This window comes from Rhinopithecus bieti, unplaced genomic scaffold, assembly GCF_001698545.2.
Source record: "Rhinopithecus bieti isolate Rb0 unplaced genomic scaffold, ASM169854v2 scaffold_21022, whole genome shotgun sequence".
Classification (NCBI taxonomy): Eukaryota; Metazoa; Chordata; class Mammalia; order Primates; family Cercopithecidae; genus Rhinopithecus; species Rhinopithecus bieti.
Genome location: NW_016810401.1, coordinates 372,454 through 388,131, shown reverse-complemented (window position 1 = coordinate 388,131; position 15,678 = coordinate 372,454). Strand labels below are relative to the sequence as shown.

At 55.6% G+C, this 15,678-nt stretch overlaps 1 protein-coding gene across 4 annotated transcripts; it reads right to left on the bottom strand.

Moving 5' to 3' along the window:
• Positions 1 to 4,303: 4,303 nt before the first annotated feature.
• Positions 4,304 to 14,972, bottom strand: ENO2 (enolase 2). 4 transcript variants are annotated; one of them, XM_017891778.1, is made up of 12 exons: positions 14,778 to 14,972; positions 13,175 to 13,274; positions 12,582 to 12,677; positions 12,366 to 12,424; positions 11,989 to 12,058; positions 11,384 to 11,517; positions 10,942 to 11,164; positions 9,633 to 9,830; positions 6,352 to 6,553; positions 5,970 to 6,078; positions 5,732 to 5,790; positions 4,304 to 5,417 (listed from the first exon to the last, which is right to left on the bottom strand). In XM_017891778.1, exons 2-12 carry the CDS (start codon positions 13,257 to 13,259, stop codon positions 5,348 to 5,350), a joined length of 1,305 nt encoding a protein of 434 aa, XP_017747267.1. In that variant the 5' UTR covers positions 13,260 to 13,274; positions 14,778 to 14,972; the 3' UTR covers positions 4,304 to 5,347. The 4 variants fall into 4 exon arrangements, with proteins under 4 accessions (XP_017747267.1, XP_017747266.1, XP_017747265.1 ...); XM_017891777.1 differs by having other exon boundaries at positions 13,175 to 13,271; XM_017891776.1 differs by lacking the exon at positions 14,778 to 14,972 and adding an exon at positions 14,444 to 14,572.
• Positions 14,973 to 15,678: the final 706 nt, after the last annotated feature.

Genomic DNA, 15,678 nt, shown 5'->3' with positions numbered 1-15,678 from the left:
CGCGATCCCGGGCCCCTCGGCCGCCTCGCCCACGGCCCCCGCCCCTTCCCCGGCGGCCGGCTCCCTCGCCCCCTCCTAGCCCCTCCCCGAGGCCGCGGTCCCTCCGAAATGGCCCGGCCCGAGGCCCGGACCCGGCACGGGGCTGCGGACGGGCTGGGCGGTGCGTCCAGCGACTCGCACTGGAAAGCGGACGGCGAAGGGAGGGAGCCTGGGAGAGGGGGATGGGAGAAGGGAGGAAGAGGGAGAAGGAGGGAGCGCGGAGGAACGGAGAAGAGAGGGGCCAGGAGGGAGACGCGAGGGAGGGAGCGCGAGGCAAGCCGCGAGGGGGGAGAGAGGGGGAGGCGCCGCGCGAGTTGGCCGAGGCCGAGGCCGAGGGGGCCGGGGCGCGGGGAGGGCTTGCCGTGGCGGAATGTGGGGAGCCCGCGGGCCTGGCGCGGGAGAGGGCTAGGTAGGAGGGGCTGTGGGTGGTGAGGGCAGATGAGGGGAGGCTGAAGTTTGGGGGCGACCGGGTCTGTGGCAGAGGTGAAGTGGGAGGAGTTAGGGGGATCCTGGGGTAGAGATTGGGATAATGGGATTGGATTGGAAAGATGGAGCTGCCTGGGGGCTTTGTGGGTGCCTGGTGAGAAGTGAAAGAAGGTTGGGGTGAAGGGTCTGTGGCAGAGATGGAGCCAGATGGGTTTGGGGGCTATTATCAGAGAGAATGGGATGGAAGTTTGGGGTCATAAGGAGGGAGAAAAATTGAAATTCTGACATATATAGGAAGATGGGGCTTCTGGAAGACAGTAAAGCTTTTGGGGGTGATTCGTGTTGGGAAAAGAGAAATATAATAATTGGGGGTGGGGGGTGAAGGATAGCTGGAGAGAGAAGTCCAGAGGCAACGTCAGTGAAGAGAGAGGAGGGAACGTGAAGAACCTTAAGGGATGAAGGAGGTGGACCCAGGTGCCAATTCTAGAGAAAATGGGTTATGGGTAAGAAAGGAGGGCTCTGGATGGGAAAGGGGGGCGGGAGACACGGGGCTGGCTGGATCCTGGGGGGGGGGGCTCTCAGTGGAGCTGAGGAGGATTTACTTGGGCAAGCAGAATGGGGAAGAGGGGGATAAGAAGATTGGAAGGAAATGTAAGCTGAACAAGGCCTTGGCAGCAGTATGGAAGAGGAAAGATCATGGATGGGAAAAGAAAATGGAGATGGGGCCGGCGCGGGGGCTCACGCCTGTAATCTCAGCACTTTGGGAGGCTGAGGCCAGCGGGTCACTTGTCAGGAGTTCAAGACCAGCCTGGCCAACATGGCGAAATCCCGTCTCTACTAAAAATACAAAAATTTGCCGGGTGTGGTGGCACATGCCTGTAATCCCAGCTACTCCGGGAGGCTGAGGCAGGAGAATCCTTGAACCTGGGAGGCAAAGGTTTCAGCGAGCAGAGATCGCACCACCGCAGTCCAGCCTGGGCGACAGAGCGAGACTCCGTCTCAAAAAAAAAAAAAAAGAAAAGAAAACAAAGAAAAAGAAAATGGGGATGGGAAAGGAGGGCAGTTAAAGGAAATGACAGATTTGGTGGGGTGGGGGATTGCTGGCAAGCCCATAGGTAGATAGGTAAGGGATACAGCTTGGAGGAGTGAGACACCATCCTCAGGCCTTCCATCTAGTGGCATCTGCATTTTCCTTCTCAAATCTGTTGAAAGTCATCACTGAAGATCCCCTGGGTCACAGGGAAGCAGTCAGGTGAAGATTGGGCTTAATGTGGACCCAAATCCCTAGGTATCCTTGTTCCTCAATCCCACCTGTTCTAAGGTGTAGACAATCCCCACCACACACTGCAGGCTCCTTCCAACCATTCCCTCTCCCTCCCCTGCTCTCCAGGTAGCCTCTGGCAGTCAGTCTGCCGCCGGCCATGAAGCAAGCACCTCCGCCAGCCCACCACCAGTTCCTTCTCCTGGGCTCCCTCCTGGCCCTCCACCAAGCAGCAACATCTCCCAGGACAAAGGACACAGGGTGATTTTTGGCAGCAGAAATTGGGAAGGCCAGAGAATGGGAGGGAGGCAGGCTGGCAAACCGGAAGAGCTGGAGCTGGAGTGTGGATTGGGAGCCCTCAGTAGGGCTCCACATTTGGGGTGGGGACCGGGTACTTGTGGGACTAGTCTTGCTGGAGGCTAAGGGTGGTCCCTGAACTGGCAAGATCCCACCTGCCTTCAGGGAAGGAAGGAGGTTGGCTCTGGAGCAGCTCAGTAGATTTTGTCTCACAATTCCTTGGGCCAGATTCAACAAAGTTCTGGGAATACTCAAAAGCTCTAAACAAGATTCCAGAGCACTGGGGAACTGGGCGCAGGAACAGGAACCCTTCCTTGGCCTGGGAATGAGTCATCACTCTGAAGTCCCTTGAATTGGTTGACACTCACCACTCCATGCACACCTTCCCACCCCTCCCAGGGCCTCCCTGAGACCAGGCCAGCTCCCTGTCTCCCTGTGCGCCCCACTCCCTCTTGCTCTAGCATAGCTCCTGCTCCTCCCCACCCCCAGCTTTGTTCCAGGGCTCCCCCTTTCCCCCTCACCCTCTCTCCCCATTGCATTTCCTCTCTTTCTGCACCACTCAGTTCAGACTCCCACTGGGCCTTGGCTCAAGCCCTTTCCAAATCCCTTCCAGGCTGAGCTCTTCTCCCGTGTTTTTTAATCACTAAGGAACGGGCTACAATGGAGACTAAAAGAAAAATTTAGGCATATGTGGGGATAGGGGATGGTGAGAGTCACAAAAGAAACCAGTGTCTACCCTCTCCCATTCCTCCCCTACCTGAGGCTTATAGTCCAGCTGCAGGGGGCATCACACACACACACACACACACACACACACACACACACCACACACGCGCACGCGCGCGCGCGCGCGCACAGCCCCCGCCATTCCTCACCCCAGCTCCCTCTCTGGCTCAGCCCCCCACAACCCATTGGTCTCCAGGCAACGGCACAAAGGGAAAGTGGAGAGAAGGGCCTGGAAGGCCCAGGCAGAGCTAGCTGTAACCCAATCCAACCCCAGTACTTTGGGGATGGGGGGGCCAGACTGTCAGTGAAGGCGACCTAGTGAGGAGGGATGAAAGAAAGGACAGAGGCTAGGAACTAGGCTCAAACTAGAATAGTCCTGGTCAGTCTGGGAGTTACTAAGGTAAGATAGGTATCAGGGACCCCAGAGAAAACTGAGAGGCACAGATAAAGGTACAGGAAACCCCAAGGGAGGCATGAAGGGTCGCCAGGAGACAGGAGAAAAGGGAAAGATGAGATGCCCACACTGAAATTAAAAGGCACAGAAATGGAAAGGGGGCATGAAGCTCTTTGAATTGAAAGAGAAATGGCTTTCAATTGAAAATGGCTGAGGTGTCAGGAACCCAGGAAGGAGGGCAAGAAAAGAAATGGGCCATGCCCATACAGAACTAGAATCCTATTTTAGCCCTGGAGCTGAGCAGGATGGCAGAGGGAGCCAGGACCAGACCTTAGCAGAAGCAGAGTGGGAGGCCCACAGGGGACAGCTTGACGTGCCTCCCACTTGGCCTCCAGTATGGCTTCCTGCAGAACTCTAACTCCCTCTAGTGGTTAGCTCTCCCATGTGCAGACCCTATCTGTGGGACGCAACGTTGCATCCAAGCCACTAGGAAGGGATTTGTCCCCCTCGGTGGTACCTAGAATGAGCATCTCAACGCTGAGGCCCCATAAGAGTTAACGAGTTATAGCTAAGGAGTCATATGTCTCTAGCCACATATTGGAACCCTACTATTAGTCTGACCCAGCCAGGGGTCTGTTAAGCACTTTCGTCCCTGAATTTTCAGTTTATTGGAGGACTCTGTTTCCTTAGGTCCTTCTCTATACTACCCCCAGAACCATTCTTCCTTGCCATTTCCCCATCTTGCAGTGAGTAATGGCCATGAAGTCCTGTTCCATTCGAGAACCAGCCAGGGTTTTGTTGGCAGAGGTCCAGTACAGGAGCTGCTCCAGTCCACAAGCCTTTGGATATGAAAACACCTTAGACCCCCTTTCCCCCAAAATGCACATACACACACACAATATTTTATGCTTTTAGGGGCTCTTGAACCCCTTAGTTCACCCGGGTCTGGGAGCCAAGCCTGCTGCTAAGAAAGCAGGGGCCACATGCACCCCACCTAGCCAGAATGGGGTAGGCAGTGCTATCATGTTGGCCATATTTGTTCAGTCTGTCTTCCCCTTTTTGTGCCCTCCCCAGTTCTGCTGTCCAGTTTCACCAGCTTCCAGGTGCTCCATCTTCTCTCCCCTCATATGGACTAGAGTAAGACTCCTCAGACACAACAGTACACTGATTCAGACTTTAATGGTGGTGCTCATTTCAGTGCCACAGAGGTGGTGGCAACCGTGGAACATGGCATGGGGAGTGAGAGGTTGCTCTGGTGCAGCTGGAGGAAGAACAGGGAACCTAGGGTTGGGGAGAGATGTATAGAGGAAAACTCCCCCAGGCACACAGCCTCCGCTCTGGACCAACGCAGGCTTCAGTGACTACACACAAAGGAACTGATGTCAAGGCCCTTTCTATGACCCTTCCCATTCTAGCAAGACCCCAGTCATCTAGCAAGACCCCAGTCATCTTGCAAGACCCCAGGCATCTTGCAAGACCCCAGTCATCTAGCAAGACCCCAGGCATCTTGCAAGACCCCAGTCATCTAGCAAGACCCCAGTCATCTTGCAAGACCCCAGGCATCTTGCAAGACCCCAGTCATCTTGGGATCTACAGCCACATGAAATACAGACACATCGTTCCCTCAAGTCAGGCCAGTTTTAGGCCATTGAGTTATGGGGAAATGATTAATGGGATGAATGAAAAGCAAATAAAATTAAATAAATAAATAAATACACTAAAGCCTTATTAGCCAGGCATGATCACACGCCCAGCACTCCCCTCCACCCCAGCACTATGCACAGTTCATGGCTCATATGCAAAGTGGAAAACGCAGGGGACAAAAGCAAAGCACAAGTGACACATGGTCCCTCTCTAACACCTCAGCACACCCACCCTGACACTCCCGTCACAGACGCTGATCATTCTTCCACAGACCCCCTTTTATAATAATCCTCATTTACATTTCTAGTTTTTGAGGGAAGAGAGAAAGAGAAAGGAAGAAGTGGAAAGTGCGGACCCCCAGTGAGTAGGGCCCAGAAAGGAGGGTGAGGAGAGACAGCAAGAGCTCAGGTAAGCCAAGGAGCAGCCGGAGCAGGTCAATCAGGGAAGTTCTGGAAACCCTGGGACTCAGGGGATCTCAGAGGGTGAACTATCACAGATCAGGACAGCAAGGTTCCAGGAGGATGAGACAGAGGTTCCACGTCTCCAGGCAAGCAGAGGAATCACAGCACACTGGGATTACGGAAGTTATGTCCGGCAAATCGAGCTTCATCCCCCAGCTCTTCCTCAATTCTGAGAGACATGAACCACAAAGGAAGTGGTCAGGGATGCAGAAGGATCCTGCTTCTCTCTCTAGGGGTCCCCAGACTCCAACCACCCCATACCACCTGCTTTTGTGTCCTGCCCCAAGGCTGAGCATTCCCTGGCTTTCCCATGTGATCTCTGGGATCTGTCAATCAGGCCATCAATAAACCCAGGAAGCAAAAACCAATATTATCTGGAAATGGACTGTTTGTTATCCAGGCCCTGGGTGCTAGAGATGGTCCGGCAGGCAAATGGGGCCTTTAGCCCTCTGGGCCAGGGGCTCCCACCCCAGGGACCCTCACCTCATGAGCTGGTTGTACTTAGCCAGACGTTCAGAACGGCACGGGGCACCAGTCTTGATCTGAAACATTTCAAAGGATTTGCAGCTTAGTGGCTGCCCTCTCACCCCTCAAAAGAAACTTCTGCTCTCCTGAAACTCCCCTGACACCCTCAAACACCTGGAAGGAGAGACCAGGTGGGTGAGCTAGAAATACCAGTCCCACAGAGAGTTATCTTCACTCACCAGGCTGCCTCACTCACCTGGCCTGTGCACAGCCCCACCACCAGGTCAGCAATGAATGTGTCCTCTGTTTCTCCTGAGCGATGACTCACCATGACCCCCCAGCCATTCTCCTGGGCCAGCTTGCACCTGTATCCACACACAGCACTGATTCTCCAGCCCTCACGCTGGGCACTCTCTTCCCAGCCCCAACCTTGGTCTATGTCAGGAAACATCTAGGGGAAAGCTATCTGGGAAGGGAGCAGAGAATCAGGGGTGGAGGGGCAGAGGTGAGAGAACTGTGATGATGATTCCAGGTTCCCTGCTCTCTTTGGCATCCCTGGGTGGAATTAGGCTGGAGCACTTGCAAGAGGAGTCTTATAGAAACGAGGACCACACAGGAGAGGGCCCGAAGTCACTCACGCTTGGATGGCTTCAGTGACCGAGCCGATCTGGTTGACCTTGAGCAGCAGACAGTTGCAGGCCTTTTCTTCCACTGCCCGCTCAATACGTTTTGGGTTGGTCACTGTCAGGTCATCACCCACAATCTGGATCCCTACATTGGCTGTGAACTTGGACCAGGCAGCCCAGTCATCCTGGTCAAACGGGTCCTCAATGGAGACCACTGCAGAGAGAGCATGGGGGATGGGGGGTGTTCATCTTCCCTGGGCCCCTACATCAGGCAGGAACATGCCCCTTTATTCCCTGAAACGGACAGGCCCTTGGTTAACTATACCTGTTCATCCTTGCTAAGACAAATCCCCCCAGTGTAAGCCTGCCCTGATTCTTAACATTTTTTTTTTTTTTGAGACAGAGTCTCACTCTGTCATCCAGGCTGGAGTGCAGTGACACAATCTCAGCTCACTGCAACCTCCACCTCCCCAAATCAAGTGATCCTGCCACCTCAGCCTCCTGAGTAGCAGGGACTATAGGCAAGTGGCACCACACTCAGCTAATTTTTTTTTTTTTTTTTTTTTTTTTTTTTTTTTGAGACGGAGTCTCGCTGTCTCCCAGGCTGGAGTCCAGTGACCGGATCTCGGCTCACTGCAAGCTCCGCCTCCTGGGTTTACGCCATTCTCCTGCCTCAGCCTCCCCAGTAGCTGGGACTACAGGCGCCGCCACCACGCCCGGCTAGTTTTTTATATTTTTCAGTAGAGACGGGGTTTCACCTTGTTAGCCAGGATGGTCTCGATCTCCTGACCTCGTGATCCGCCCGTCTCGGCCTCCCAAAGTGCTGGGATTACAGGCTTGAGCCACCGCGCCCGGCCCACTCAGCTAATTTTTAAAATTTTTGTAGAGATGAGGTCTCACTGTATTGCCAAGCTGGTCTCAAACTCCTGGATTCAAGCGATCCTTCTGCCTTGGATTCCCAAAGTGATGAGATTACAGGCATGAGCCACCACGCCTGGCTCCTGATTCTTATTTCATAAAACCTTACATGGAGAGGCCAGGCATAGTGGCTTATGCCTGTAATCCCAGCACTTTGGGATACTGAGGTGAACGGATCATTTGAGAACAGGAGTTCTCTGGCCAACAGAGTGAAACTCTGTCTCTACTAAAAATACAAAAATTAGCCAGGCATAGTGGCACATGCCTGTAATCCCAGCTACTGGGGAGGCTGAGGCACGAGAATCACTTGAACCTGGGAGGCAGAGATCGCACCCCTGCATGCCAGCCTGGGTGACAGAGCAAGGCTCTGTCTCAAAAAAAAAAAAAAACAGCCGGGCGCAGTGGTTCAAGCCTGTAATCCCAGCACTTTGGGAGGCCAAGACGGGCGGATCACAAGGTCAGGAGATCAAGACCATCATGGCTAACACAGTGAAACCCCGTCTCTACCAAAAATACAAAAAAAAATTAGCCGGTCGCAGTGGCAGGTGCCTGTAGTCCCAGCTACACGGGAGGCTGAGGCAGGAGAATGGCATGAACCCGGGAGGCGGAGCTTGCAGTGAGTGGAGATCGCACCATTGCACTCCAGCCTGGGAGACAGAGTGAGACTCCATCTCAAAAACAAAAAAAACAAACAAACAAACAAACAAGCAAAACAGGCCAGGTGCACTGACTCACGCCTGTAATCCCAGCACTTTGGAAGGCCGAAGCAAGTGGATCACCTGAGGTTGGGAGTTTGAGACCCACCTGGCAAACATGACGAAACCACATCTTTACTAATCATACAAAAATTAGCCAGGCAGGCCGGGCGCGGGTGCGGGTGGCTTCAGCCTGTAATCCCAGCACTTTGGTGACCGAGACGGGCGGATCACGACAGGTCAGGAGATCGAGACCATCCTGGCTCAAGGTGAAACCCCGTCTCTACTAAAAAATAAAAAACTAGCCGGGGTGACGGTGGGCGGCGGCCTGTTAGTCCCAGCTATCGGGAGGCTGAGGCAGGGAGAATGGCATAAACCCAGGAGGCAGGAGCTTGCAGTGAGCTGAGATCCGCCACTGCACTCCAGCCTGGGCGGTCAGAGCGAAGGGACTCCGTCTCAAAAAAAAAAAAAAAAAAAAAAAAAAAAAAAAAAAATTAGCCAGGCATGGTGGTGCGCGCCTGTAATCCCAGCTACTTGGGAGGCTAAGAGAATCATGCAGTGAGCAGAGATCTCGCTCTACTTCCATGGGCTGGGCACAGTGGCTCATGCCTGTTATCCCAGCACTTTGGGAGGCCAAGGCATGTGGATCACTTGAGCCCAGGAGGTCGAGACCAGCCATGAACAATATGGCTAAACCCTGTCTCTACAAAAAAAAAAAAATTAATTAAAAGCAAACCTGCCAGGTGTGGTGGCTCACGCCTGTAATCCCAGCACTTTGGGAGACCAAGGCAGGCGGATCACCTGAGTCGGGAGTTGGAGACCAGCCTGACCAACATGGAGAGACCTCTGTCTCTACTAAAACTACAAAATTAGCCAGGCATGGTGGCACATGCCTGTAATCCCAGCTATTCGGGAGGCTGAGGCAGAAGAATCGCTTGAATCCAGGAGGTGGAGGTTGTGGTGAGCCGAGATGGCACCATTGCACTCCAGTCTGGGCAAGAAGAGTGAAACCCCATCTCAAAAAAACAAAAAACAACAAACAAACAAACAACAACAACAAAAATCCAAAAAACAAAAAAATCTTCCAGTAACAAGGGTTCACAGCCTAACTTTGCATTTTCCTGTTCTCACTCCCAGGAAGCCCTTCCTCATTGCTAATCCAAATCCTTAATTCTGCAATTATGTTTATTTTCTTTCGCTCTGTTTCAGGAAGATGGAGACCAACTGCCTCCTTCCTGGGGTAAAGGCCCTGGGCAGACTTGCAGAAGCTAATTCAGTCCCCTTCAGCCTTCTTTCTACTCACACATCAGTCCCAGCTCCATTCAGCATCCACAATTTCATCAATCAAAGATACTGAAATGTTCTAGCTCTCTGCTAGATCCAGTCAGCCTCTCACCATCCCTGGTTCCTTCCAGAGCCTTCCCCCTGACCCCAGTAATTTTCAGAACCCATGACTTTAATCAGGATCTGAGGCAGATAGAACAGATTAGTCACGGGTACCTGCACTTTTACACTACATACAAAGCCCAGTCTTTGCAGGTGGCTCCTGCACCCTCTCCCTGGCTCTCAGGTTCTTCTTAGGACACCTCCACTTGGTGCCTGAGTCAGCACCCCATAAGGTCCAGAGTTGCTGGGACACTGCCTGCCCCCAGACCTCCCCCTCACACCGCTTCCTCTCACCAGGATAGTCCCTGACAAAGTCCTGGTAGAGTGTCCCCAGCTGGTCCCCAGTGATGTATCGGGAAGGATCAGCGGGAGACTTGAAGTCCAAGTCGTATTTGCCATCACGATGGAACTCTGAGGCAGCAACATCCATGCCAATGACGATCTTTTCTGTATAGCCAGCCTTGTCGATGGCTTCCTTCACCAGCTCCAAGGCTGGGGACAGAATACAGTGAGATTATAGTACAAGCAAGAGGGATGGGCGAGGAGGAGGGAAAGAAAAGACATTCAGGGCAGAGGTGGAGGACTGTTCCTGAGGGAAGTGTGGTGGGGCTGCTATTGGGGTTATCCCCAGGTCTGGGAGGAGAGGCCATCTCCTAGGAACACAGAGGAGTGGAATTCTGCTAATAATACTTATTATCTTTTCATTGGCAGCACGTCACCTAAGCATTTCATATATATTTCGTTTAAACCTCACACTACTATGAGCTAGATTCTGTTATTATTTCCAGAGAGAAGTAAGAAAGATCACCCGCAGTAACTTCACAAGTCAGGGTTCAAATACATCCAGGTAATTTGGCCCCAGAATCTTAACTCTTAACCACTACCTATATTGTTTCCATTCCCTATACAGTTTCTCCTAAGGCACAGAAAAATTAGGGATTCTAGAGGCCTAGGAGGTTGGGATGGGGACAGGACAGAGTTTGAACCGATGGGATGAATCCAACAGGTCACCCAGACCATCTCCCAGTATTCCCAAGGGCTCCAGTGACAACTTTTTTATTTTATTTTATTTTATTTTTTGAGACGGAGTCTCACTCTGTTACCCAGGCTGGAGTGCAGTGACACAATCTCGGCTCACCACAACCTCCGCCTCCCAGGTACAAGCCATCCTCCTGCCGCAGCCCCGCTAGTAGCTGTGATTACAGGCACGTGCCACCATGCCCGGCTAATTTTTGTATTTTTAGTAGAGACAGGGTTTCACCATGTTGGCCAGGCTGCTCTCAAACTCCTGACCTCAAGTGATCCACCCGCCTCAGCCTCTCAAAGTACTGGGATTACAGGCATGAGCCACCGCGCATGGCTCTCCAGTGACAACTTAACAGATGCTAACACATCCGGCTAGGTAGGTAAAAGACTGGCCCCCTAGGTCTGCATGTGAATTTGGCAGGCCCTCTGCAATCCACTCTAAGAACTGGTACCTTTTGGAGTTTGCAGAGTCCGAGGACCCTCCACACCTACTGAGGACTTGGTGAAGTGTGTGGCCCTTTCTGATGTCCTGCAGTAGGGTAAGACTTAGAGCTGGCAGTGGGGCTCTTGGCCTCACCTTCACTGTTCTCCAGGATATTGGGGGCAAAGCCACCTTCATCCCCCACATTGGTGGCATCCTTGCCATATTTGTCCTTGATGACTCCCTTGAGTGTATGGTAGACCTCTGCACCCAGTCGCATGGCATCCCGAAAGCTCTCAGCTCCCACTGGGAGGATCATGAACTCCTGCATGGCCAGCTTGTTCCCAGCATGAGAGCCACCATTGATCACGTTGAAGGCCTGGGAAGCCGCAGAAAGACAGAAGGGTCAAAGAGCCCCTCCCTGCCCGCCCCAGGAGTCTTAAGATCCCAAACTTCCCCCAGCTTCCCGGACTAAGTCTCACGTCCCCATCCTTCCTCTTTACCTCCCCAATTCACTTTCCTCCCATTATTCCTCATGAGTTGCATGCCCCTCCCCCACCCGCCCCTGGGAGAGTCACAGGCACGGCTCAGCGCTCACCGGCACAGGCAAGATGAGGTCTGAGTTCCCAGCCAGCTGAGCAATGTGGCGATATAGGGGCAGTTCCCGCTCAGCTGCCCCTGCCTTACACACAGCCAGAGACACACCCAGGATGGCATTGGCCCCAAACTTGGCTGGAAGATTATAGAGGAAGGTGCTGAGCACAATATCCCCTTCTCCTTCTAGCTCCTGCCTCCATCTGTAGTCTCCAAAAGGAGCCAGTAAAGGAGACCCCCTCCTCCCTCCCTACCCCTGCCCCAGCAACACCTCATCCATGCTCTCCTGAAAACAGCAGGGAGAGGAATGGGTGGGGAGGAGGAGACTGGAAGCAGCAGAGAGCCACACCTCTTTCTAAATATCCCTGAGACCACAGACTCTCTCAGGCCAACCCCCTCCTATACATGCTACAAAGAAGGTCTTCCTTCTGCCTAATGTCGGTCCCTTCCTCTGCAGCTAAACTCATCTCCGCTTGCTCTGGCTTTGGGAGGAGGAGGCCCCTGACAGTCATTCCTGCGGAAGCCATTACAGCACTGGCCCTTCAGCTCTCTCTCTGCTCCACGCCTCCCACCCTGATGCTTCCCCACTTTCTCCCAGCCCCGGCTCACATTTGTTCTCAGTCCCATCCAACTCCAGCATCAGGTTGTCCAGTTTCTCTTGCTCCACCACAGAGAGACCCTGAGGGCAGAGCCTCCATCACCCAGGGCCAGGCTGGAGGCTGAGCCCTAAGGCAGAGGGTCCCCTCATTCACACCCAAGCTCACATTTGGCCAGGGCCCAACCAGGTCCCTGTGACAGGGGCCTGCCTGGATTAGGGGACCTGAACCCCCATGGGACCAGGGGCAGTAAGGAATCTGTTCCCCACCCTTCCCCCTTGTGACCGTGATTCCTAAAAGTGGGCATTCTTTCTCCCCTTCCTCCTGCCCTGCTCCAGGATTCCTTCCAGAACTCTGGCCCTGCTATCCCCAGCAAAGAGCGGGCCTCACTGAGCTGATGAGGACTGGCGCGATGGTGGAGTTGATGTGGTCCACTGCCTTCAGGACACCTGGGGAAAGGAAGAGGCTGGACTGGGTCAGGCCAGGAGGGGCCGGAAGGGACAACGGGAGGAGGGGAAGGCATGCTACAGGAGGACTGGGGACTGGTGTGAGGTAGGGGCATAAGGCTGAGGTTGGGGAGAGTCTGGAAAAGAGAAAGGACCTCACCTTTGCCTAAGTAACGCTGTTTGTCTCCATCTCTGAGCTCCAGGGCCTCATAGATGCCGGTAGAGGCTCCACTGGGCACTGCAGCCCTGAAAAGACCTAAAGGAGGAACATGGAATGAGAGGGAGTGAAGAGAACGCAGGAGCCAGGGAGTCCTTCAGCCTTCTGGCTCTAAACTGCCTGCCTACCACATCTAGCTCTCTCCCCACACTGCTCCCTAACATCTCCCCCGCCCCCTGCCACACACACTGAGGGAGATGCACAAGAAGTGGCCTCCTCATCCACCCATCTGAGGCCCCACATGCACAAGTGGGAGCCCGCAAAAAGGAAATTGCTCGCAGCACACGTCTGCACACATGCAGGTGCACAGGAAGACACACGGAGGCAGGGCATGCCTCACACTCTCAACTCGAACACAGACCCACCTACCCTGGCTCCCTGGACAAGGAGGATCCAACCTTCACAACCCAGGCTTGTGAGCCTGGCCCAGCACCCCATCCCCCTGGATATCAAAAAAGGCCTCCGAACCCCTGGCCAAACCCAGCCTGGCGGTGGAAAAGCTAGGGCTGTAGGAAGGCCCATGCCACGCCCATTACCTTTGGCAGTATAGAGATCCACCTCCACTGTGGGGTTCCCGCGGGAGTCCAGGATCTCACGGGCCCAGATCTTCTCTATGGACATGATGGCTGGGATCTCCTCGGGTGGAAGGGAAGGAAGGAGAAAGATAAGAGGCTTAGAGGGGTGGAGCCTGAGATCAATGGGCGGGGCAGGAGGCTGGGAGGGATGGGAAAGAGGTTACTGCAGTGGGGTTGGGGGTGGGTAGGGAGGTGCTGGCTGCAGTCTAGGGCTGTAGAAGGGATTCCCCCTCCCCCCTGGGAAGAGGAGAAGGTCAATGCAGTGAGGAAGGGGAGGTCACTGCAGTGGGGGGTGGGGTACGATCAAATGATGAGATGGGAGAACACTGCAGTGAGGAGGGGAGGGGCACGACAGTGGTTCCCGCGCCTCTTTGCAGCTTGGCCAGCCGGTGGGGTTCCCCCAGATCTCCTCAGAGCGGAATGGCTGCCAGGCTTGCATTTCTCCTGGGAGCCACGAAGAGGATGGGTTGCCTGGCCCTCTCTTCCAGAGCCCCCATCCTTCCCCAACTTAACACCCCAGCTGCCTCAACTCTGCCCCTTCCCCAAGGTCCCACTCTCTCCCAAACGTGTCTCCCTCCTCTTCCCGCGAAAGGCGCACGCAGTAGAGGTGTCGGGGGAGAGGGTCCTGAGAAAGGCCCTGCAGTCCCTGGGGGTTGCAGCGGGAAGTGAAGGGGATAAGAGCCGATGGGGAGTGGAGACCAGCTGGGCCTGTCCTCCTCCCTGCGCCCCGACAAATCCCCACTTCTTCCATCCCTCCCCCGTGCAGCTGAGGCGAGGAAGCGCGAACGGAGAGGGGCGCCGTGGGGAAGAGCAGAAGAGAGGGTAGTCCAAGGGAAGTCTGGCGGGGGGAGCGGTGAGGAAGGGTGAGAGAAGACATTTCCCCAAATGCAAACCAAAAGGGACGCGCCAGGATAAAAATGCACCGCCCGGAGAGACTCCCAACTTAGAAACAAATGGACAGAACCGTATATGAGGGTGAGCACCGGGAGAGAGGCAGGCAAGGGTGGAGAGGCGCAGTTAGAGACAGGCGAGGAGAGGGCCAGAAAGCTAGGGCAGCGGGCGGGGAAGGCCAGAGAGGGAGGGCACCCTGGCCGCGGGCGGCCGAGCAGGTGCGTAGCTGCACCGGGCCAGAGATGCGGAGAGGTGCGCAGAGGCACCAGCTAAAGCGGGCAGGGGCGCCGCGGCGAGGGGAGGGCGCCGCAGGGGCTCGGGGCCCGGCGGGGGCTTCACCTCTGGACTGCAGACTCAGCCAATGGTAGTGGCAGTGGCGGTGGCGACCGCGGCGCGGAGAGAGCGGGAGTGGCAGCGGCGGCGGCGGCTGCAGCTCCCGGGCGGCGGGCGGAGGAGGCGCCTATAGGGCCGAGCGGGCGCATGTGACCCGGAGCCCCGATGAGTCAGGAGCTGCTGGCGGAGGCGCACGTACTAGCGCGGGTGGGGACCGACGCGGGTGGAGTGGGGAGGGGGGAGGATGGGGANGGTGCGCAGAGGCACCAGCTAAAGCGGGCAGGGGCGCCGCGGCGAGGGGAGGGCGCCGCAGGGGCTCGGGGCCCGGCGGGGGCTTCACCTCTGGACTGCAGACTCAGCCAATGGTAGTGGCAGTGGCGGTGGCGACCGCGGCGCGGAGAGAGCGGGAGTGGCAGCGGCGGCGGCGGCTGCAGCTCCCGGGCGGCGGGCGGAGGAGGCGCCTATAGGGCCGAGCGGGCGCATGTGACCCGGAGCCCCCGATGAGTCAGGAGCTGCTGGCGGAGGCGCACGTACTAGCGCGGGTGGGGGACCGACGCGGGTGGAGTGGGGGAGGGGGGAGGATGGGGGAAGGGTGGGGGCACCCACGACCTGGCCCCCCCGCGCACACAAGTGCTCATACCCACGGCCCAACCCACTCGAAAGTAACAGGCAGAGCCGCACCCCTGTAGCCCGGATACGAAGGCCCACACTGCCAGTGAAGCTCAAGACAGCCTCAGTGTCTCACAAACCCGGTCAGACACAGGAGCATCACACTGTCTCTTTATTGGAAATCCGAACGCCCCAGCCGCCTCCGCAAGTCTCTCCAACCACTCCTACCAGCACCCCGCGGCCCACGCGGGCTTGGCTCCCACCCACACCTGCCCGAGGACGGCCCCCGGCCTAGGCTCCGGGCAGCGCTCAGGCCTAGGCACCCCACTCTGCACCCCACACTGCCCAGAGGACCCGCACAGAGCGGATCCTGGGCCTCAGGTTGTGATGAATTTCCAGCTTTGGGGCAAAAAGAGGCATCCTCTGTCCTCACCCTAGGGGGTATGAATGTGGTGGGCCCCCCCTCCCCCCCCCCCGAGTCTGATCAGGTCTGAAGGCCAGCGTTTTTGATCTCCTGGAGGTAGAAAACAGAAGTAAATAGGGACCGGGCGCTGTGCCTCACGCCTGTAATCCCAGCATTTTGGGAGGCTGAGGCGGGCACATCACGAGATCAGGAGATCGAGACCATCCTG

Bases quoted from the DNA above. Each gene is read 5' to 3' on its own strand.
- ENO2 (XM_017891778.1), bottom strand. From the start codon at position 13,259: ATGTCCATAGAGAAGATCTGGGCCCGTGAGATCCTGGACTCCCGCGGG. The intron at 12,678-13,174 runs GTAATGGGCGTG...TTCCTCCTTTAG, and splicing joins GGATCTCTATACTGCCAAAG to GTCTTTTCAGGGCTGCAGTG. The intron at 12,059-12,365 runs GTGAGGCCCGCT...CTCTGCCCTCAG, and splicing joins CGCCAGTCCTCATCAGCTCA to GGTCTCTCTGTGGTGGAGCA.